This window comes from Bos indicus, chromosome 20, assembly GCF_029378745.1.
Source record: "Bos indicus isolate NIAB-ARS_2022 breed Sahiwal x Tharparkar chromosome 20, NIAB-ARS_B.indTharparkar_mat_pri_1.0, whole genome shotgun sequence".
NCBI lineage: Eukaryota > Metazoa > Chordata > Mammalia > Artiodactyla > Bovidae > Bos > Bos indicus.
Window position 1 is genome coordinate 71,049,350 of NC_091779.1, and position 23,361 is coordinate 71,072,710.

The 23,361-nt window shown below is 65.1% G+C and overlaps 1 protein-coding gene across 1 annotated transcript; it reads right to left on the reverse strand.

The window, feature by feature from the left end:
* Positions 1–701: 701 nt before the first annotated feature.
* NKD2 (NKD inhibitor of WNT signaling pathway 2) lies at positions 702–21,444 on the reverse strand. Its single transcript, XM_070774902.1, has 10 exons — positions 21,263–21,444; positions 21,131–21,166; positions 20,770–20,867; positions 5,209–5,269; positions 4,716–4,843; positions 4,324–4,419; positions 3,565–3,712; positions 3,020–3,104; positions 2,476–2,603; positions 702–2,356 (listed from the first exon to the last, which is right to left on the reverse strand). Exons 1-10 carry the CDS (start codon positions 21,285–21,287, stop codon positions 1,806–1,808), a joined length of 1,356 nt encoding a protein of 451 aa, XP_070631003.1. The 5' UTR covers positions 21,288–21,444; the 3' UTR covers positions 702–1,805.
* Between the last annotated feature and the right edge of the window lie 1,917 nt (positions 21,445–23,361).

A 23,361-nucleotide genomic window follows, 5' to 3' on the forward strand; every position in this document is an offset into this window, starting at 1 on the left:
CACGATGACCGCACGGGACGCGGTCACGAGGAGGCCACACCCCGCCCGCCCAGCCGTGGGCCTCCGGGCCAACGCGGCCCGGCCCGCTCCTCCTGAGAGCCTGAAATGAAACCCCAGCTCCTCCTTGAGTGTGCGGGCCACAGCTCCTGGGAAACCCCAAGGGGTCTTTCAAGCAGCCGTGAACACGGGGTCTGGAGGAGGAGGCCCGGAGGCGTAGGGCGCCGCCTTCTCCAGACATTCTATCTGCAGAGAGCCAGCGCCGCCGCCTAACCTCAGTCCACACAGCCCCCCAGACAGCAGCTGAAAAGGCCCCACAGCATGAACGCAATTTCAGGCTTAGGGGGTCTTCTCGAGATGAAGGTTTGATCAGGGGGATCCCCTGGAGGAGCAAATGGCCACAGTCCACAGAGCTGCACAGAGTCAGACACGATTGAAGCAGCAGAGCAAACGCATTCGCGTGACGTGAAGCCAACTTCGGGCTCAGGCTTTTCTCTTTTTCGTTTTGGGAGCAGTGACGGGGGGCAAGAGTGAGCCGTACACACGGAGCTGTGGCCTCCCTGCAGGTCATGGACACGGACACACCGTCTCCCCCAGGAGCACGCCTGTCCCGGCCGAGCGGCCAGCTGTCTGCACTTGGGGCCAGACGCGCTGGCGGAGGTGGATGTATCAGCTCTACTGAAAACTCACTTGAAGACGAGGTGTGACATGTTGCCAAATGCACGTATTTTTATTATGACTGAGGAAACGCAATCACAGGTTGACCACCAAGTTGCTTTATCCGTAAAAACAGTGCCAAGGAGGAAATACAAAACCAGCAGCACAAATTCACAAGTGGCCTGTCCTGGGCTAAGCGGCGGCCACATCGGGCCTCAGGGGGATCCACAGGCCGAGGTTCCAGGACGCTGGGCGCACTGTTCCCTGCAGCTCTCTCCCGGTAGCTCTCTCCCGGCCTCCCAGTGGGAAGGGCGCTTTCCCAAAGCTGAAGCTGTGTGCAGCGCTCCATGGGGTACGTTCGAGCCCATGGAGGACAGGAGGCCACCTCCGCCCAGCCATCCACGTGCATCATCAGGGGCGCCCACACCTCCCCAACCCCGCCGCGGCCTCTGCGTCCTCTCAGGGTGCTGGGGGCACCCCCACAGCCTGCTTCCTCTTGGCTCCCAGACGACTGATGGGGAGTTGCCTCCCCTGTCTGCAGGCCACACACAGCCCCCGGCTTCGGGCAGCAGCAGCTCCCTGACCGCCCTCCCGGCTTCATGAGGATGAGCTGTAGGAGCTGCAAGGGCCCCGTCCACCCAGTCCCGGGTGACCACGAGGCTGGCACCCCTGCCCACCCCCCGCCCCAAGCGAAGCCTCCCCAGCGCTTGCTCTCCGGGGAAAAAACACAGGCCAGGAGCAGCCAGCAGCTGCCTCCTGCCCTTGGGCCTCACACTGGAATCACGACAGAAGCAGGCGCAGGCATCTGAAAGCGAACGCGTGTTTAGGGACGACACGGAAAGCTTGGTTGGGGGGACACCCAGGGCCGCGGGCCGCGGGCCGCGCGGGGGCCGGGCGGGGGCCCTAGGCCGCGTGGTGGTGGGGACACCCAGGGCCGCGGGCCGCGCGGGGGCCGGGCGGGGGCCCTAGGCCGCGTGGTGGTGGGGACACCCAGGGCCGCGGGCCGCGCGGGGGCCGGGCGGGGGCCCTAGGCCGCGTGGTGGTGGGGACACCCAGGGCCGCGGGCCGCGCGGGGGCCGGGCGGAGGCCCTAGGCCGCGTGGTGGTGGGGACACCCAGGGCCGCGGGCCGCGCGGGGGCCGGGCGGGGGCCCTAGGCCGCGTGGTGGTGGTGGTGGTGGTGGTGGTGGTGTTCGTGGTGGTGGTGGTGTTCGTGCCGCTGGACGGCCGGCCCCGCGAAGGCCTCGCCCAGCAGCACAGGCGGCAGCTCCTGCTCCAGCGCCGCGGGCGGGCCCGGCGCGGCCTTCAGCGGCGAGTGGCCCTCCCGCGCCCTCTGCCGGCACCGCCGGTGGCCGTAGGGCGGGGGCGGCGGCTGCGGGAGGGGGTGGGCCTCCAGGGGTGCCTGCGGCAGCGGGGCGGGCGGGTGGAAGCTGAAGGACCGCCCGGGCCTGAGCCCGCTGGGCGCGCCGGGGGGCCGGCCCGAGCCCTGGGGGGACCTCAGGAACGGCCGCTCGGGGCCCTTCGGCCGGGGCGGCAGGTCCAGGGCCCGGGGCAGCGGCTCAGCGGCCGGCAGGGCGAACTCGGCCAGCCCCGGGCAGCGGCGATGGTGGGCGGCGTGCACGTCTGACTCCTGCGAGCGGGACCGGCCCTGCGGGTGCGAGGCCCTGGCGGGGGGCTCCGGCCGGGCCTGCGTCGGGGGGGACCCTGCAGACACAGCAGCCGTGAGGGCCTCCACGGGGCCGGGTCTGTCCCGCTGGACCCGCTGCTGCCAGGACCCGTGACCTGCAGGCCTGGTGCCCGGGGGCCGGGCCCCCGGGACTCACCTGGTCCGAACTTGGATGCATAGTTCTCGATTCCGGCCAGGTCCAAGTAGTGGTTCCTCCGCTCCGTGTTTTCATCCACGCAGTAGGGCCCCCGCTCCGAGCAGGGGTGGGCGTCGGCGTTCGGCCTCCTGAGAGGAGCGGAGGGGTTATAGCTCTGATCTCCGCTGCTCTGACCTTCGAGGTCGAGGACAAGCAGGGCCCACCGGGCCCCAGGACTCTGGTGCCACCCTGTGGCCTCCGCCACCGTCGTCGCCCGGGAGCTGGTGAGGGCTCCATGACCGCTGCTGTTGGGGGGTGGAACCACGGGGCCCGGGACCGAGCGGGCTGAGGGTCCGGAGAACACCCCCCCGCTGCCCGTGAAGCCCCGCGGCCTCTCAGACGACACTGGGCCTGTCCAGCTCCCACCCAGGGGCCGGCCACCCACCCCATGGCAGGGAGCGCCTGGGGCCACCCCAAGGGGACAGCCCTTGAGGCCTGCAGGAAGCAGGGGTGTGGCCAGGGTGCTCCCGTCCAAGGGGAGCAGAGCCGGGGCCCAGGCCCTCACCGGACGTGTGCGGACAGCCTCCTGTCGGCCACCCTGGGGTCCTCACTGAGCTCCGCCTCCGCCCTGCAGCGACTGGCTTCGCGGTCTGAAAGCGGGGGATGTGGCGGGCAGCCTCCACTCACCCACTTCCTCTGCCCGCGTGCTCACCAGCCCCCACGCGTTCACGCGCTCATTCACACCTTCACTCACTCGTGCATCGGTCCAGTTGTTCATTCGTCACTCACGCATTCATCCGCACGTTCAGTCAGTCCCTTATTCATTCGTCACTCCCCACTCACGCCGGTCACTCCTCACTCACTCGTGCACCTTCAGTCTTGCACGCACTCGTTCTCTCCTCACTCGCTCCTGCACACCCAGTCCTTCACGGAACTGTCCCCAGCCCGCGCCTCGCTCTCTGTGTTCAGGATGCCACGGAGCCCTCTGCCATGAAGCGGACGTTGAGCGGAGGTCATAGTTAACACCCCCCGATCCCGCACGGTGAGTGGGCCCTCGGGGGAGCGGCAGCGTGGGGCGGGGAGGCAGGGACCAGGAGCCTGGGCCCTCACCCTGGGCGGCAGGGGGCCCGTCCTTCCTCTTGCTGGAGGGCTCGGGGCTGACGGTCAGCTTCACACGGAGGGTCTTGCTGCTGCCCGAGCAGCGGTGCACCGAGGCGTCGACGACTTCGTAGATGGTGTGCATCAGGCTGGACATGTCCTGGGCGGGGGTGGCGGGCAGACGTCGGGGCACAGGAGGACTGGGGGGCCAGCCCAGGCCGCCCACGCTGCCCACGCCGCCTGCCTCCCACTCCTCTGCGCCGCGGAGGCACCAAGAGGCCTGAGCCAGCAGCCCTGCTGGAACCACCACGTCTCTCTGAGCTTTTCAAGTTCAAACTGGGTCTGAGTTCAAAGGGCTTAGCAAGCAAACGATCAGAGCTGCTTTTAACTCAGACACGTTGTCTCAGTCATCCTCCGTGTCTGCTTCCTTCTGAGGGGCCCTTTGCCCTCCTGGTCACAGAAGGCAGCAGAGCGGCGTGCCGGGGGCACCCCTGGGACCCTCACGGCCCTGCTGAGGGGCTGCTGGCCAGGGCAGAGACAGGCGTGTCGGGCTCCACCAGGAACGGCACAGACAGCGGCTGGTCACAGAGGGGACAGACGAGGCTCCAGCCGGCCCTGCTGGTGACCTGGGTCCTGCCCTGCAGTGGCTCCCTCCCCGCAGCCTGACCCGGGAAAGCTTCCTGCCTCTCCTCCCGCCTGGAGGGCCCAGCCGTGTCCCCACCGTGGGACCCGGGCCTCCTCATCTGTCTGCCGCCAACACCAGACCATCACCTCTCTGGTGGCCTTGCCGCTGTTGTCGAAGCCGTAGAGCGTGAACGTCCACTCCTGGTGGTCGTCTTCCTCCACCGAGACGTCGCACTGGACCGCCTGGGGGGCACGGGGTGGGCGGAGGGTCATCTTCACCCACTCGCCGGGCCCCCAACCCTGCCCCGTCCTCCGGGGACCAGTCCCTGCCCCTCCTGGCCGGGCAGGGAGACGTGACGGTCCGTGCATGACCCGGCTTCTGGGTCATTCCCACGGCTCTGGCACTGAAGCCTGGGAAAGTCCCGCGGGTTACGTGGGGCCACAGCGGCTAGCTCTGGCCAGGCGCATGGGGACCCCTCCGCCCAGCAGAGCCTGCCACCCCGGGCACCCACGGGAGGGGGAGCGGGACAAAGACCTACGTCCACATTCAGGCGCCGCTTGCCCAGCCCACGGGCGCCCTCGCGGCTCGCCGCTCTCTCTCCATCGTCCACGCAGAAGAGCTGTCCTGGCCCCTCGCAGGCCTCGGCCTTCTCAGGAGGCAGCATCACTGTGGGGTTGGGGGGTGGGCCTGTCGTCCCGGCCCAGGGGGAGGGGTGGGCAGGCCTAGCGTCCCCAGGGGCAGGTGGTGGGGGTGGGCCCGGTGTCCCCAGGTGCAGGGGGGTGGGTGGGACCCCCCAGAAGGGTCTGAGCTGAGATTCTGGGCACAGGGCATCAGGTGGCCTGGGAGGGAGGCCAGAGCGGCCCTCAGGGTGACCCCGGCCCGGGGCGCACCCCTGCCCTGTCCGCCTGGCTGTGGCAGCTTCAAACCCGGGCTGGCCGGGGTCTGGGGGGTAAGTGGAGGGGTGCACGGTGAGGGTGGTTCAGGGTGTCCGGGGCAGGGGGCATTAGTGAGGGTTGGGGAGTGGGACTCACCCTCGAGGGGACACTGGTTGTCGCGGAAAGGCCCTTCCCTGAGGTCCCCGCCCAGCAGCTCCTGCAGGGAGAAGGGACGGCACAGACCATGAACGCCCACCCGAGCTCGGGGGCGGGCACCGGACCTGCCTCCTGGGCGTCACGCTCCTGCTGCAGGAGCACCAGCCTCTCCACGCTCACTCAGCCTCGGGCTCTGAACGTGACACGCGCCCATCCCTGGGCGTGGCTGGCTCCGTCAGAACCGCCTCCAGGACGAGACACAGGGCCCCGGACGAGACGCAGGGCCCAGGACGGGCCAGTGCTTCTCAGTGCAGCTTGCATCACCCCCAAGGACATGGCCTTCACCGGAGGGCACGGGGCAGCAAGAACAAGTCTCTCTGCCCAGCTTCTGCTGAGCGACGCGGGCACAGACCAGAAGCCGGGCCGTGAACGGGCGAGCTCACTGGCCGGCACATGGCACCTCCCGCCCCAGCTGGACAAGAGCCAGGGAGCGCCCCAGCAAGGCCCAGGAACCGGGTGGCCAGGGCTGCAGGGGGCGCCTCCTTCGTGGGGCTGGGCCAAGGACACAGACAGAAGACGCCCCCCGCCCCCACCCCCCACGGCCGATCCTGAGGCCAGTTACAGGACCAACCTTCCAGCCAAGCTGGGAAACCACAGAACTGAGTCCCCGGAGCTGGCAGAGCCAACCCCAGGGTCAGAACAGACGCTGGGCGAGCGGGGCTGGACCCAGGGCGGAGGGGGCCCTGCCCGTCTGTCTCCTGGGCTCCCAGGCGCCCCCAGCATCCTCCTCTCGGAGGCCCTGACCCTAACCGCCGCACCCCCCGGTCACGCCGCTTAGAAGCAGGTGACTTTCAGTTTCCTCGAGAGGCCAGGCGGGCGGTGTGCCCGAGCTCGCTTTAGTAGGAAACCAAACACCGGGTTACGGAGACGCTGCTGCCTCCGCCATGCAGCCCGCCTCCATGGGACGCACCCGCTGGCCCAGCTCGGAGGGCCCTGAGGTCGCCCCGCATACCAACACAAGGGCCCTCCAGCCAAACGGACTCCAGCCTGAGCGCTCTGCCCCGCGGACACCAAGATAAATTCCAATCATAAGACCCTGGCTTTAAGTTGAATTTTTTCCATAACATCAAAGTGAGCTGTGAAGCAGAGGTTCCAGGTGTCTGCGGGGAGCAGGCGCAGTGCCTGGCCAGCGGCAGGTCAGGTGGCCCCAGGGACTGCGTCACAGGGGGAAGCCGGGGCCAGCCGACATCCAGGGGGGCTGTGGGCCCTGCGGTCCTTGCCACGTGCTGCGGGGCCAGAACACAGACGGGTGGGCCCAGGGGCTCAGGCACTGGCAGGAAGTGCCTGGTGAGGACTCCACCCCCCAGCTTGGATGGCCCGCTCTCACCACGTTCCCCTCCAGGGGCCTGGCCAGCCTCCCCGTTGGGCTGGTGGTTGGAGGCTCAGATCCTGCGTGGCTCCTGACGACCCCACCTGGAGTAGAGGCCCCTGTATTCACCTCCTTAAATCACAGAGGCGAGAAAAGCTGCAGGAAGCACCTCCCCGGAATATAAGGATCTGAGACCAGACTGGGCACAGCCTTTCTTTAAAAGAGCCAGTCTCAGTGGGGAAGCATCCAAACCCGCCCCTGGGGACCCGCCGGAGCCCCAGGGCTGGCGGGGAGGCTGGCCCTGAGCACTCGGCCCCCGGGCCATGGGGTGGGGGACCCGAGAATCTCCTCACTGCTCGCCGGGCTCGGCCGAGTGTGCAAAGGAAGAGCAAAACCCACCCGTGGCCTCTACACGTGAGCTTAAGAGAGTCGAAAGTTCAATAATTCCTTCCATCTTTTTGTTTTAAAATAACCTGAGCGCTTACTTTGGGTAGGCGGCGCCGGTTACAGATGAGATGTTAATACGTGCTTTGGGCTGGGGAGGGGTCAGGACAGGGTCTGTGTGAGCCTTGGTGGGACCGAGATGCTCCCAACGCTACGATCACAAACACACCAAGGGCAAAACCAAGCAGTCCCTGATCAGCAACGGACGTGCCCACCTCCCCAGACGGTGCCTGCATTCCCTAACGGGGCTGGGGGTTCAGGACACTCGGAACGTTCCTCCACACACCCGTTCCTCCACACACCCCGACGGGAGGACAGGCCGGTGTGAGATCCGGCGGGTCACCAGCAGTCTCTGAGACGTGGAGCCATCAGACAAGGGGGCGAGGAGGCTTGCGGGAAGCGCAGCCACGCTCGGCCCCGTGACTGGTGACTTGCGTCCCATCCATCCTGGTTACACACAGATGCCCTCTCACCTGCGCTGCTGCAGCTCAACAGAAGGGCCAAGAACTTAGGACGTAGGACACGCAGCTCAGGGCTGCTGGCCAGACGTGCAGCCACCCCGCCGGCGACCTCCTACGTGGCTGGAAAACCCAGGCCTTCCAGCAAGACTGGGGGTGAACAGATGACCTCCCCACACACGCACAGGCTCTGCCCGGGCCCCACCCCTCCTGGGAGGCCACCTGTGCTGGCCTCTGTCCCCAGGCAGAGCCCCCAGCTGCAGACGCTCCCCAGCAGCAAACTCCCATCTCGTGCCCTCCCCCACTCCTCAAGGGAGCCCCAGCCTCCACCTACAAACCCTCCAGCCCCACCTGCCCACCCCCCATCCCGGCCCCGCTTGGACAGTCCTTGGCACCAACCGCCTCCGACTCTGCTGAGGGACATGGCTCTGTCCCCAAGGCACCTGGGGCTCCTCTACCTGCCAGCAGGGGCCTGCGGGTGGCCCAGCCCATCACCCAGCCTGCTCAGACCCAGGCCTGGCCTCCTGCCGACCCCGGGGGCCCCCAGCAGGGGAAGATCATGCCCCATCCTCCAGCGTCCGAGGGGCCCTCCTTCAGCCTGGTGCTCTGGCTGCCAGGGACGGGCCGAGGCCCTCACACCGGACACTTTCTCCTCCAGGTCGTCCCTCTCCATCACCGTCAGGCAGCCTCTGCCTTTACTGCAGGCTCCTGCTGCCCCGTCCCGGCCCCTTAGGCCGAGGGGGGTCTCAGGGAGCCCACCATCGCCTCCCCGGGCATGACTGCCCTGAACCCCAGATACTAGAGCACATCCACCCCACGAGGCATGGCGCAGCCCTGAACTCTCGGTCCCTCCCAGCAAGTGACTGCGGCCCGGCCAGGTCCCGCTGCAACGCCGGAGGCGGCCCACCTGCCCAGGTGGGGGCGATAGGCACGGAGGTGTCGGGGGAGTTCATGGAAAGGCTCGGACCCCCGCCTCCCCTGAGAAGCCAGGAGGCCCAGCCACACTTTTCCTCTGCCAGGGTCCCCTTCCGCCCACTGGAGCCGGGGACGCTGGGCGGTCCACCCTGCAGGTGGGCCGGGTGGGGGGGACACACAGCCTGGTCGAGGGGCAGGACACACGTGCCCATCGGAGGCCACGGGCTGCGGGGTGGTCGGCTGGGTAGGAAGGAGGACTCTCCGGTGGTGCTGCCGACCACCCCCTGAACTCGTCTACTTTTCCAGTGTCCAGATTCACACGTTCCTTTAAGATTCAGTGCCTCTGCGACCTCAGGAAACACTCCCAGGCTTCGAGGGCGGCCAGGTCCCTAGGAAGCCCCACTATTGTTCGGGTAGAGGCCCTCCGGCTCTAGAGTCCCTGAAAGATCCCCGAGGGAGACGGTGCATCTGTGTGGTGGCGGAGCACGTGGGAAGATGGCTTTTACAAACCCGCTTCACCGTCACCCGGATAAAGAGCCTGCCCAGAAAAAACGCCCAGGGCCCCTGTGTGCAGCGCATCTGCGGCGAGCCTGGGGGGAGCCCTCATATTCCGACCACCCCCTCTCCCAATGCTGCCAGGACTCAAAGTCCCTTCCGACGCTGTTCACAGACCCTGTTCACAGACAGGCTGGTTCCCGCTCTGTCCCTGGGGGCTCAGCGTGCGGATCTGGGGATTTGGGCTTCAAGAGAGGAGCCCCCCCAGGACCCCAGGGCCCGAGGGACAGTGCGTCTGTGTCCCGGGGCCATAACAAGTGGTCCCCAGCCAGGCAGCTCACACCTGAGGCCAGAGTCAGGACTCGTGGCGTGGAGGGGAGCCCCCCAGGCTCCGGGGGCAGGGACCCTTCCTGCCTCTCTGGCTCTGGGGACCCTGGGCTCATGTCTGCGCCCCCAGCCTCCGCTCTGTGGCCGCTCAGCCTCTGAGCGTGCGTCTTCTGTCCGAGGTCGGACCCGCGCCCGCCCCTTTACAAAGACAGGAGGCGACAGTCAGGGCCCCAGGACCACCTCTCATCTCGAGACCCTTCACTCAGTCGCATCTGCAGAGACCCCTTTCCACTAAGGTCACAGTTGCGGGCTCTGAGACAGGGAGCAGCCCCGCAGTCCGGGAGCCGCCAGCCAGCCGAGAGTCTGGACTGGCCACTGACCACCGCCTCCACCTCTTTCCAACAGCACACGGACCGGGTGTGGTGACCCCCCAGGAGGATGGGGTGTGGTGACCCCCCAGGAGGATGGGGTGTGGTGACTCCCCAGGAGGATGGGGTGCGGTGACCCCCCAGGAGGATGGGGTGCGGTGACTCCCCAAGAAGACGGGGTGCGGTGAACCCCGGAGGACGGGGTGCAGGGACCGCCCATGCACACGCTCACGGGGCCCCGTCCCCCTCAAATGGGGACAGACAGGAAGTACATCAGCCAGAAACCCAGCGGAAGCCAGGCCCCTCCTCCGGCCTGAGTGGGGAGAGACTGCAGCGCGGGTCACAGTGCAGGTCATGGCGTGGACGCGAGGACAGACCTCCTGCTCCCAGGGCACGCCTTCCAGACTCGGGGGCCCCAGAGGACAGGCTCAGCTTCCTGTGACGGATCTGAGGACTGGCAGCCGTGACCAGAACCCAGAGGGTCCCCAGCGGAGAGCCCGGCTGCCCGCAACCCCCAGGAACTGCCCCAGCCCCTCCGCTGCCTTCAGAATGGCCCCGTTCCGTTACAAATACAGGCGGTCCACTCAGTGTCTGCAGCCCCCTTATGGCTTGGGAGCTCTGGGTCCTGGAAACACTGGCCCCGAGGAACCTAAGGTCAACGGTGCTTCCAGGGCCTGTGTGGGGCGGATTCCTGAGTCCTGAGGTGAGCTGTCTGCAGGGGGGCAGGAGAGGCCCAGTGTGGATGGCAGTCCAGGCAGAGGGGAGAGTGGGAAGACGGGGGTGGGGGGAGGCTGGGGGACAGGAGGGGCACGCGCAGGGCGAGGACGGAGCAGGGGGTGAGGGTGTCCTCCAGGCCGAGCGGCTCCCGGTGGAACAGCCTCTTGTCCCAAGTCCCTCAGAAGAGGGTGGCCCCAGTGCTGGGTGGACGCTCGGGGCGTGGTGGACTCTCAGGTTACGGGAGACGCTCGGGCTGCAGAGCCCACACCCCGGGTCACAGATGCTGTCCTGAAGGTGTGTTCACTGAGTGGCCCCACGTGTTCCCTCCTGCTGGTTCCACCCCCAGCCACTGTCTCCCAGGCTCGCAGTGCCCCTCTCTGGCTGCGCCCCTTGCTGCCCTGCGGGCCCTCCACCCTGGCCTGCTCACACCAGCCCTGCCTCCTGAGCGGTTGGCCATGGGGGCCTGCTGATCAGAGACAGAGCCTGGCCTCACCTCCCACCCTGGCAGGCAACACCCTGGACAGGCAGAGTGGGCAGAGGCCAGGACCCCGGGCAGTGCCCACCAGGCTCGTGCTACCAGGTACCAAGGTCACTTCCAGGCAGTGCCTGGGGCTGGACAAGGGGGTGATGTGTCATGCAAGGGTGACCTGGGCCAAGTGAGGGTCCAGGGGAGCCCCTGGGCTCCTGCTCAGGCTGTCAGGACGCTGGACGGGGCAGGACTGGTATGGGATGAGTTGGGGCGGGGGCGGCTGGGCTCCCCAGGCTCTGGAAAGAACTGGGTCCTGCAGGAGAAGGCAAGGACGGGGCACTGGGGGGAGAGTGGGAGGGCAGGGGGGCAGCAGAGGGGAGGGCAGATGGCTGGGGATGAAGGCGCAGGGCCCAGGAGAGGCAGTGGCCTCGGTGGGAGAGATCGAGGGTAGAGGCAGACCTACCCGCACCCCTGACGGAAGGCCTGGTGGGGACACATCACAGACACACTGTCAGGGAGATGGAGGCTGCTCCACAGGCTGCAGGAAAGGCCTGGCGGCTTAACAGCTGGGGTCGTGGCTTCAGCGGCTGAATAGCCTTAGAGGGGACAATGCAGGTTTGAGGCTTAATAATTCTAGCACATGCGCAGTGAGGCCTACGGAGGGGCTCCATCAGAGGGGCTGGCGTGGCCGTGACTGTCAACTCCTGACTTTAAAGTGCAAGTTAAGGCAGACGCAGTGTCGGAGAAGGGGCCTGCAGGGTCCCCACAAAGCTCCAGGACCCGAGGGCATTCTGAGACTTTGTGCAGCAGGGCTCCTGGGTGAGCGCCGTTCAACCAGACTTCCTAACAACCAGATTTGGAATTTAGGCCTAGAAACTCAGTTCTCTGGGGATCAAAGGGTCTCCTAAAGTAAACACCTACAGACCTAATGGGCCAGCCTGCTCCGTAACTGAGGTCCTGGGTGAGGACGTCTTACCCACCACAGCTGCTCACGACTTCACTCATTTTGGTCAAAAAAATACAGAATGTATCTGGCGTTAGTAGTAAAGAACCTGCCTGCCAATGCAGGAAACGTAAGAGATGTGAATTTGATCCCTGAGTCAGGAAGATCCCCTGGAAGAGGACATGGCAACCCACTCCAGGATTCCTGCCTGGAGAATCCCATGGACAGAGGAGCCTGATAGGCTACGGTCCACAGGGTTGCAGAGTCAGACACAACTGAGCGACTTAGCAGCAGTATCGCACGCCCACTTGCCCTGGTCTATGGTCTATGGGGATTTCTTTCTTGGCAACCACACACAAAAAGACCCTGACCCCGGAGAGGTCCCCAGGCACCCACTTGTGAAGCGTGTTGGAGAAGGGCTCCACGTGTGTGGCAGGGAGGCCTGAACACACACCACGGCGGCTCAGCCCACAGCCCACGGCTGTGGACAAGCTATGGGGTGGGGTTACTAAGGTCACCCGCAGGGGTAACTCCAGCCTAAGGTGCGTGCTTCCCTGGTGGCTCAGACGGTAAAGCCTCTGCCTGCAATGCGGGAGACCTGAGTTCGATTCCTGAGTCGGGAAGATCCCCTGGAGAAGGAAATGGCAATCCACTCCAGCACTCTTGCCTGGAGAATCCCATGGACGGAGGAGCCTGATAGGCTGCAGTCCATGGGGTCGCAAAGAGTCGGACACGACTGAGCGACTTCGCTGCACCTTTAAGGTGTGTGCAGGGAAAACGTAATAAATGCAGAGCCAGTGAGAAGCTGCACAGCGTGAAAAGAAGTGCCAGCTGCTCAGTCATGTTCAACTCACTGCAACCCCATGGACTGCAGCCCGCCAGGCTCCTCAGTTCATGGGATTCTCCAGGCAAGAATACTGGAGCGGGTTGCCATGCCCTCCTCCAGGGGATCTTCCCGACCCAGGTATCAAACTCAGGTCTCCTGCATTCAGGTGGATTCTTTACCGTCTGAGCTACTAGGGAAACCCTATATGCCCTATATACAAGCACACACACACAGACATGTGCACACACACATACACACATGCATGTTCACGCATGTATGTACAGACACACGTGTACACATGAACACACACAGGTATATACATGTATGTGAACACACAATATACTCACAAACACAACATATGCACGCACATGTGTGCACAGATGCACATGCATATGCATGAACCTATACACATATGCATGTGCACATATGAACATGAGTTTGAGCAAACTCCAGGAGACAGTGAAGGACAGGGGAGCCTGACATGATACAGTCTACGGGGTCACAAAGAGTCAGACGCGACTGAGCAACTGAACAATGATGTGCACACATACACATTCATGTACACTCACATACACGCATGTACAAATGCATATATACACACATATATGTGTGCGAGAACACATACATATATGCATGAGCACAACAGACAGATGCACACATATTTACACATGCACACACACATGTACACACGCACACACATATACATGTGTGAGCACACATACATATATGCATGAACACAATAAACACATGTACACATACACACATATATGCGTGTACACACACGTATATGGTGCATGCACACCCACATATACATGGATGCACACACAATCTCTACCACAGAGAATCGAGACGTGTCCATAACATATACTAAAAAACTTCAGTGATTTCAATTCTCAGCATCCTGGAACTTGGCTTTTCATTTAACACAAAATCATTCTGCAACAAATCTGCAGACTTCATTTTCTCCCAGTCGTGCCCACTACTGGCTCAGTCTTCAGAGCCAACAAAGAGGAGCTTCGCAGAGAAAGGAAGATCCCCGGGATCCACCTCCTGGTGCCTGCCCCTTCCCTCCCCTCTGAGCCCCCAGCCGCCGAGGTCACGGCGCACAGAGCGTTGACAAGACACCCGTGCCCCTGTGCGGGAGCCATCGAGCCCGCCAGCGCACTTGGGCAGAGGAGGTTTCCTGCCGCCGGGTCTGAAATGCAGACTCAGGTTCATCTTCCTCTACCTGAGCTCTTCCTCTGGAAAAACCACTGGACTTTCATTCCCTTCCACCCGTACTAAAGCCTCGTGTTTCCCATTTCAAAAGATCAGTTCCAAAGTAGAGAAGAACCCTACGCGTTTTCAGCTTTGTGTTTTTAGCTGAGAAGGCCCCACATGTTCACACGTGACGCCAGTGTCCCCAGCAGAGGCAAGCGTGCTGGAGACGCAGAAGGCTTACACTTGATTGCAGCCCAGGACCCCAAGGGCTGAGCTGCTCTGAGAAGCATGTGGGCTTCCCTATCTCTGGAAGCACCCACACCCTCAGGTGGAGACGCCTGCAGGGAGGCGACACCCGCACCCGGCTCTGTGGCTGCATCCAGACCCCTGGGGCCGGAGCGGAGACCGGCGCCCCTTCCCTGGTTTCACAAACAGGAACCAAAACTGACTCAAGAACAATTCATTTGCGATGCCACCCGTGAAAGATACAGAGAGTCCTGAGCAGACCTGCACTTGCCTCGCTGAAACCTTCCAGCCGCCTTTACCCGTTCCTCCCACCCTCACCCCCACCTCCCACAACCAATTCATTCTCTGCAACGGGGAGCTTGTTTTATAAACGTATTTACATATTTCTAGTCTTCGTAGGTGAGAGATCACACAGTATTTGTTCTTCTCTGCCTGACTTACTTCACGTAGCACCATGACCTCAAGGTCCATCCATGTTTGGGGCAAGATTTTTTTTCTTTATGCTGAGAAATATTCCACTGCATGTACACACCGCATCTTCTTTATCCATTCATCCACCATCAAAGGACACTTAAGTTGCTTCTGTGTCCTGTTGCTCAGTTATTAAGTCGTGTCTGACTCTTTGCGACCCCATGGACTGCAGCACAGCAGGCTTCCCTGTCCTTCACTATCTCCTGGAGTTTGCTCAAACTCATGTCCACTGAGTCAGTGATGCCATCCAACCATCTCATCCTCTGTCGTCCCCTTCTCCTCCTGCCCTCAATCTTTCCCAGCATCAGGGTCTTTCCCAAGCAGTCAGCTCTTTGCGTCGGGTGGCCAAAGTCCTGGAGCTTCAGCCTCAGCCTTGTCGAGGCCACTGTGAACAACGCTGCGGGGAACGTGGGCTGCACACCGCCTCCTGGAGTTAGTTCTGCTTTCTCCGGATCTGTACCCAGGAGGGAGCCTGCGGGGTTGCCTGGCACTTCTGTTTGTCATTTCTGAGGCGTCTCCACAGTGTTCTGCATAGCGGCCGCACCGTTTTCGTCCCCACCAACAGCGGAGGGGGCTCCCTTCCCTCCACACCTTCCCCAGTGTTTGTTATCTGTGCTCTTCTGGCGGCAGCAGCCCCGAGGGGAGGTGACGCCTCGCTGCAGTCCTGGTGACTAGGACGTCCAGCGCCTTTTCACGGACCTGCTGGCCTCTTGCATTTACTCTTCGGAAAACATCTGTTACGTAATGACCTCATCTCAGAAGCGGCCCTGGCCCGGGGCAGCCGCGTGGTCTGGGAGCAGCAGACGAGCTCCCAGAGCAGGAGGCCTGCTCTCGCCTCCCACCCTTCTCCGGGTTTCCCCTTGGAACCTCAGCGCAGCTCCGGGGGTCCCTCTGTCCCAGCACCCAGACAACGCCCACGGTTCTTCCCCAGGACAAGCCGCAGGAAGGGCCTGGGCGCCCCTCACGGCAGCCAGGAGGGCAGAGGCACTTCAGTGCCCTCCTAGGGGAGGACACCTGGCGGGAGGGCGGAGCTGACTGCAGGCCCTGCACCGGGTCCGAGCCAGGGCCTCCCTCTGGGCAGCACTGGGCCTGCGGCTGAGGGCACCTGACCTGCCCACCCTGGGAGCGAGGGGGCCGCGGGGTCAGGGGCCATGGGGTCAGGGGCCACAGGGTTCCGGAAGCCACCAATTCAAGGCCGCAACCACCCGCCAAGCTCCCAAAAGAACCGGAACTACGCCTCGGGCTGGGGAACATGCCAGAGGACACCCGTGGGTGCCAGGCTCGGTTTTAAAACAGCATTAATCACTTCAGACAAACCAAGGGAAGGAGAAGAAGGGCCCCAGCCCCGTCCTCCAAAGCTAGGAAGACACATGCTGGGAGGCCTCAGCCCTGTGCACTGCGGTCCCCCTGCGGAGCTGTCTCCCCCTGTGACACCCGCCGCCCCGTGACACCCACCTGCCCTGTGACAGCCCACCGCCCCGTGACGCCTGCTGCCCCATGACACCCCACCTGCGTGCTCTTCATGGGCACCTGGGCTCTGGGTTGGACCTGCAGGGCCCTGCCTCGCTCGTGTGCAGAGCCTGGGCCTAGTGTGACTCAGATAAACCACACAGACACCTACTGGGAGGCAGGAGGCACCGTCCCTGGAGGAGCCCTGAGCCCACAGTCCCAAGCCCAGGCAGCCGCAGACGCCAATGCCAGTGGAGGCTGGGCCCCAGATCTTCTCCTGCAAGATACCCTTTCACCACCCTTCCTCCTCACCAGACTCCGGCTCCCTACAGTCAGGCGTGCGTTCTCACAAGGCCACGGGGAGAGCCGTGACCGGGCAGATGGGTGGCAGGACATCCCTTCCCGCAGCTCCTTCGGCAGCTCCAGCAGGGGTTCCGGACCAGGGCCCTCTGCCCCGGCCCCACCGAGCCCGTCTGTGGTCTGAGACGGATGCCTGACACATCACGCGCTGACCGAGCCAACACTCTGAACCCTGGTGCCAAGGGTCTGCCTTGCTTCCTGACATCCGGAAGGACCCCGGCCAATTTCAAGACCAAAACCTCCAGCGTGTTCAAAAGCGAGTGGGGACTGCGGGACCCTCTGCACCGCTTCATGGATGGTTTCGGGACCCTCCACACCACTTCTGGACAGTTCCGCAAAACACGTGAGACCCGCCGAGCTGGCTGGGGGCGGGCTTGGGCCCGTGAGGTGTCACACAGAGCGTGCAGAGTTGGGCCGCCCATGTGGCCACTTAAATTTATGAACGAAGCCACGTTAGACGTCCGGGTCCCGTCAGCCGTCACAGTTCAGGCTCCAGCCCAGCTAGCAGTGACCAGCGTGGGCAGCGTGGATGCAGACCACGACCAGCTTACCAGGTAAAGAGCAAGCCCTGCAGCAGAAGCCCCCTACGTCGCTCGAGCTCCTTCTGCACGAGGGGTGGGGAGGCGGGTGAGGACACCTGCTGCCTGGACACGTCCCGAGGTGAGCGGGCAGCGCCGTGGCTTCTCTTACTTCTGGAAGCTGGTGTTTCTGACGCCTCAGCAGTGCACGGGCCTCCCCGAGCCGCCCCCGCCCTGCGGGCCCCTCCTCTCACAGCAGTGTCCCCAGCAGGATGCTCCCGGCACTTCCCCACCCTCCGTCCGAGCACCGGCCCTGGTCTGCACGTGGGGCTTCGCTGGGGCTGCCCCCCAGAGCACGCATGGAGGTGGGGAGGTTGAGGCCATGTGTCCGTGGGGCAGGCAGTGAGTCCACGTCTCCCACCCATCCTGGGGGCGCTGCCCCTCCTGCCCTGCCCTCGGGAGGGCTCCACCAGCCTCTGGCCACACCACGGCCGATATGGTCCCCTGGAGCGGCACTGCGGCCAAGGCGGGGGCACCAGCTACGGCCTGGCTGTGTCCACGCCCCAGAGTCCTGGCCGCACCACGGGAGGGTGGCTCAGCACGAGGGAGACGGGCACACACGCTGCCCTGGTGCTGTCCATGGAAGCCTGGGTGGAGTGGGTACTGCATGCATGGGGTCTGGCCCTTCCGGGTGCCCTCAGGCCCTCCCGGGTATTCAGCACCATTGGCCGCAGGCCCGTAGGTGACCCCCAGCCCTGCACCGCCCCTCCGGTCCCAAGGGGATCCCGGTGAGCATGTCGCCAGGACACGCACCTGCAGGCAGCCCCTCCCCGGTTTCTAGGTGAGAAACAGGCAAACTCTAGCCACTCACCCTGGACACGCCCACCCGCAAGCAGCCCCCTCCCAGGGTCCTCAGGCCCCCTCCCTGCCCCCAGCCCCTCCAGGCATTTCTGACAAAGTGGCCTCATGGTTCCGAGGTCCCCAGAGGGGTGGCTCATCAGGTGAGGGTTAGTTGGGACCACCCAGCTCATCCTTAGGTTGAGTGGGGTCCCAGGGGGACATCTGCAACTCTGGAAGCCTAGGTAGGGAGAGGGACACGGACGCTGCCCGACCTCGGGGGGGTTCCCGATTCCCTGATCTGCAGGGTCTGGGCCCCCAGGGCTAGGATTGGTGCTTTCAAACCCTGAGGAGCCCCCAGGGCTGCGTGCACACCTGTGCTGGCCTTGCACGTGGCCAGGCCACGTCTGGAAGCAGACACCAGGCCCTGGGTGCCCAGGGGGCCCGAGAGGAAACCAAACATGTCTGCTGGGGCTGGCGTGGTGCCCCGACGCCCACACATGCCTGCCAGGACCCCACAGGTCATGCATGTGCTGGAGGGGCAGCAAGGTTCCCCAGAGCCTCCCCGACCCCGCCTCCCCCCGTGACCTCAGCCCCCACCGCCCCACCTGCGGTAACAGCATCACCAAATGGCGCACCGTGACTCCGTGAGGTACCTGCAGATTCGGCCGCCCCTCCCGGGACCCTTGGTGCCATCCCCGCCAATGCCCCACAGCCGCCCCCACCCTCTGGGACACGTGGCCTTGAAGCAACACAGAGCATTTCTCGGATTCACAAGGAGGACCCTTCTAGCTCGTGAGGCAGCTATCCACCTGCCGGGAAACTAACGTTTACCAGACATTCTGGACGTGCACAAGGGGAGCACTGGGAGCCAGCCGGGCTCCCTGACTTGTGGGCAAAGCCAGTCGCATTCCCTTTATCGTGTGTGTGTGGTGGGAGTGGGTGGGTTAGGTGGGGGGATGTGCACTTAATTTGCACAAGGTCACTGGCCACCGTTCTTGTGGCCACACGGCGACCCGCAAGGAAGCACACGGTGGCCTTGAGAGAAGGGGGACGTGTCCCCGCGCCGGCCCCAGCTGGAGGTCCTGGGGGCACAGCACGGTCAGGCAGGGCATCCTCAGAGCCTCCCCCGGGAGGCAGGGACGAAGCTGGGGCTGGAGACGGGACAGAGGGAGAGCCGGCCCCAGCGTCCCCCGACCGACACGCTCCGGGGAGAGCCAGGGTGGGGTGCTCGGGGAGGGGACAGCAGCGTGGCAGCAAGACGCCTGAGCTCCCGGGCCAGGGGTCCATGCTCCAGGTCGGGGGCTCTCAGCCCACGGCCAAACAAGGAAAGGACGGAAGGAGACGGGGAACAATGACCTGTGCTAAACACAAAGGGCCATCCGTTGTTCTGAGGCTCCGCTCTGCCTGCCCCTCAGGGTTAGAAAGCAGACTCAGCCCGTGCGGCTGCCACAACACACCCAGGCCGGTGACTAATGAACAAGAGGACTCATGACACGGTCCTGGAGGCCGGACGTCCGAGACCGAGGCGCCTGGACTCCGAGACCGAGGAGGCTGGGCGTCCGAGACCGAGGAGGCTGGACATCTGAGATCGAGGCACCTGGATGTCGCAGGCCGAGGCCCCAGCCACTTTGGCGTCTGGTGAGGGCCCCTTCCTGGTGCGTAGACGGTGCCCGCTGCCTGTCACCCCACGTGGTAGACGGGACACCGAGCGCTCTGGGGCTCACACAGGCGCTGATCCACAGTGAGGGCTCAGGCCCCGGGCCCTAACCGCCTCCTCAAGGTATCACGTGGAGGGAGGCGAGGCTGAATTTCGGGGTGACGCCAACACTCAGACCACAGCAGAGAACAAAACAAGGGAACTACCCGAGCCACACGCCACACCGCTCCTTCAAACGCGTCCCAGCAGCGTGGGGTCCCTGGGCCTCAGAGGCCGGCACGGCGGCCTCCACCACCTCACGGCCATGCAGCGGGAGCGTCGTTTTCGATCTCCATAAATAACACGCACGGGCAACGTGTTGGGACCTGCTGTGTGGTCCACATCCCGAGCTGATGGAGGCTCGTCCACTGTTTCAAGGCCTGAGGTGACCATGCCTGGGAAAAAGCCCCCAGGTGGACGGCCACCAGGAAGAGGAGGCGTAAGCCCGGGACCGCTCTGCGTCACCTGCCGGCATCTCTGACTCCTCACGCGCAGGAGGACCAAGCAGGCAGAAGACAGCACCCCGTCACCAACACTCACCTCCCCAGGCAGACATGATCGGCCCAGAGGAGGGGCGGCCCTACCCTGGCCCCCTGGCCCAGAGGAGCACACAGCCTCCAGCCGCACTGTGACGTGCCCAGCAAATCCTCTAACGGGGTTCCTGCCTTTACAGGTGTGGGATTCAAACCTGACTCCCAGAAAGGAGGAGTTCTGACTCAAGTGGGTCTGATCTTAGGGCATGTCTTGCCCCTCACAAGCATTTACAAACACCTTCCGAGCGTTTCATTTACCAGCTGGCCAGAGAGTGTCCTTCCAAAAAGGGAGCTGCCTTGCCTCTGAGTGGGTGCGCTCTGTCTGCAGTGGACTCCTGGGGCCACTGGGGAGCGAGCAGTGGGCGAGGAGGGGTCTCAGCTGTCTGGCCTGGCCATCTACCCGAACCCACTCCACACTGGTGCCTGGAGCCACCCACCCTGGCAGACGGGTGGGGTCTGGTTCACCCAAGGCCCCTCTGGCGCCCCAGGCCTGGATGGACACCCTCCACGCCCACTCACAGGGGCGCTGTGTACGGAATGGGGGCCTTGATGCTGACAGCAACTTCAGTCTGGGGGGGCCAGCCATGCCCCTGAAGCCTGGCTTTCCCTTGAGCCCAGCAGCCCCCGACACAGCAGATGGGCAGCGTGGTGGCTTTTAACTCGTCACCACGGCTGTGCAGCGCATGGATCCTAAAGAAAGTCAAGCCCCAGCCCCGCGCCCAGCTCCCGCCTGGGATACGCAGGCCTTGCGGCCACAGGCCCCCGTCCGGGAGCGGGAGGGCTCCCTAGGCCCCGCCGCAGTCCGTCTGCCGGCCATCTGCGCCGCCGCCTTCTTTGTCCCCGGACCCCGGGTCCCGGTCAGGGGCTCAGCTTCGGTGCTCGCGGCCCAAGGAGCCAGCCGGGCCCACCACGCCTACCTGCTTGTCCCTGGCGCCGTGCTCCGCGCAGCCCCGCCGCTCTGCCTCCTCTGCGCCTCTGCGGCCGCCCATGTACGCAGACACCACGATACTGTCCCCTGCGGGGCCGCGGGCGGACGCGGCACCGAGGAGAGAAGGAGACGCCCGTGAGCCCGCGGGCGCTGCGCCTGGCGATGCTCGCCGCCCTGCGCGTCCGCCCCTCTCCGCGAGGCCTGGGGCACGGGGCTCAGGCCCGGGGCTGGGATCGGGGTCGGGGGCGCCGCGCCGAGGCCCCTGCCGCCACCCCAGGCCTCGGGGGCAGCACGCGCGCCGCGCTCCGGGCTCGGTCCCCCGCGCCCCGGCCGCTGCCCCGCGCGCTCACCTTCCGGGCTCTCTCTTCGCTTGAAGGCTGAAGCGGCTGCGGCGCGGCCGGAGGGCGCGGGGAGAGGGAAGGGACAGTGAGTGGCCGGCGCCCGTCCGCCCCCGCCCGCCAGCCCGCCGGCCCGCGCCTCACCGTGCTTGGACTGGATTTTCCCCATGTCGCCTCCCACCCGCCCGCCCGCGCTGCCGGCGCCGCGCCCGGGCGCCGGGCCGGGATCCGCTGCGGGTCCAGGGGGCCGCGGAGACCCGGCGCGCGGGGTCGGGCGGCCGCGGGGCGCGGGGCCGGGCGGGCGGGCGGGCGGGGGCGCGGCGCGGCGGCGGCGGCCCGGCTCCCTCTGAGCGCGCGCGCCCGCGCCCCGGCTTTAACCGCGGCCCCCGCAGCGCCCCCCGCGGCCGCCGCCCGCAGCGCACGGGCCCGGCCTCCTGCCCGCCTCCTGCGGGGGCGCGAGCCAAGCCCTGGGCGCGGGGGTGGCACCGCCCGCGACAGGACCCCCGACAGGACGTCTACAAGGCAGTCGGGGGCTGCGGTGGACGCTGTGGGGACAGCTCCCAGCCCCACCCTCTCACGGCGTGTCCTGGCACCCCCAATTCGAGAGGCACCCCAGCGCCCTTGCCCCTTTCGGAAGGGGACCTTAGAGGGGACGCGCCTGGCTGCTGGTGGAGCTGGTCTCGGGGAGAGGTTGGGGGCCGGAGAGGGCAAGAGGCCTGTGGGGAGGGTCCTTTGGAAGGACAGGAGGTGGGGACCGGGGCTCTGGGAAAAGCCAACTGCAGTCCCTGCCCAACTGCTGGGGACCCGCCGGACTCTTTCTACCTCGTGGTATTCAAGGACAGGCAAGGACCCGGGGGGCGGAGGGATAGACTCCTGGGCAGTGAGGGGTGTCGGCGACCTGGGGTCTCTGGCACCCAGCGCGCCCACCCACCCCCAACCCCACCACCAGCTCCCTTCCAGCTCTTCGCCTGCAGCCCTGCCCCGTCCCACCGCCGCCTACCCTACGGGAAGGCTTCTCAGTCTGCCTTCCCAGAAACCGCCCCTTCTCACCTCCTTGAACCCCGGCTTGCCACTGCCACTCAGCTTCTCTCGATTCGGCTGAGCCCCCTCACTGGCCAGTCGCCTACGTCTCCTGCAGCAGCTGCAACCCAGCAGGTGCCTGTCGTCCCGAGTCACGGCCACATCTCCGTGGGTGACCCACATGGCCCAAGGCCGGCTGGTGCCCTGGACATGGGTGAGGTCCCTCCCCTGCCCGGGCCTGGCCCACCCCCTCAAGGAGCTGGGCCTCCCCGGCGCAGCCCCCACACCCACCAGGCCGCCCCACACCTCTCACTGCTGGGGCAACAGGCCTTGACCAGCCCCCGCCCAGCCGAGCGCAGCGACACTCCACGCGTACTCTGTGCTCCAGGCTCCGGGCTGTCCAGTTGTGGGGGCTGCTGTTGCCTCGTTTTAGAGGGTCCAGGTGCCCCAGGGCTTCCCTGGGGACTCAGACGGTAAAGACAGTGAAAGTGAAGGACGCTCAGTGGTGTCCGACTCTGCGGCCACATGGACTGTACAGCCCTTGGGATTCTCCAGACCAGAATGCTGGGTGGGTTGCCATGCCCTCCTCCAGGGGATCTTCCCGACGCAGGGATCAATCTCAGGTCTCCTGCCTTGCAGGTGGGTTCTTTACCAGCTGAACCACCAATGCAGGAGACCTGGGTTCAGTCCCTGGGTGGGGAAGATCCCCTGGAGGAGGGAACCGTTACCCACTCCAGTGTTCTCGCCTGGAGAACCCCATGGACAGAGGAGCCTGGCGGTCCCAAAGATTTGGACGTGACTGAATGACGGACAGCTTCCCACCACAGGTGCCCCATGGTTCCCTCAGCCGCACAGCTAGTCCAAAACCGGATGGGAGGCTGACCTGGAGCCCTTTCCTGACCCAGGCCGACTGTCAGCCGGGAAGCACGCTGCCCGTGGAGGTGTGAGCGTGTGTCATGAACGGTGCCGCTGGCAGCCTGGCCCATGAGCCTTTCCCACTATCTCTTCTGCAAGACCCCAGCTGGAGGCCAGCCCCAGAGGGGCCCACCCTTCAAGCAGGACCTGCCTCCCACCCTGGCCCTGGAGGCAGGGTCTCCGGGGCCCTGCAGGTGGCCCTGCCCTGACCCAGTGGTGGCCGCCTTCCATGTGGCTCCCAGCTGCAGATGGGGGCCCAGGCCTCTCTCTCCCAGCAATGCTCCCTGGCTCTCCCCGCTGTCCTCTGA

Bases quoted from the DNA above. Each gene is read 5' to 3' on its own strand.
- NKD2 (XM_070774902.1), bottom strand. From the start codon at position 21,287: ATGGGGAAAATCCAGTCCAAGCACG. The intron at 3,105-3,564 runs GTGAGGGCCCAG...CCCCGCTTTCAG, and splicing joins CGGGCCCCCTGCCGCCCAGG to ACCGCGAAGCCAGTCGCTGC. The intron at 2,357-2,475 runs GTGAGTCCCGGG...CTGTGTCTGCAG, and splicing joins TGCATCCAAGTTCGGACCAG to GGTCCCCCCCGACGCAGGCC.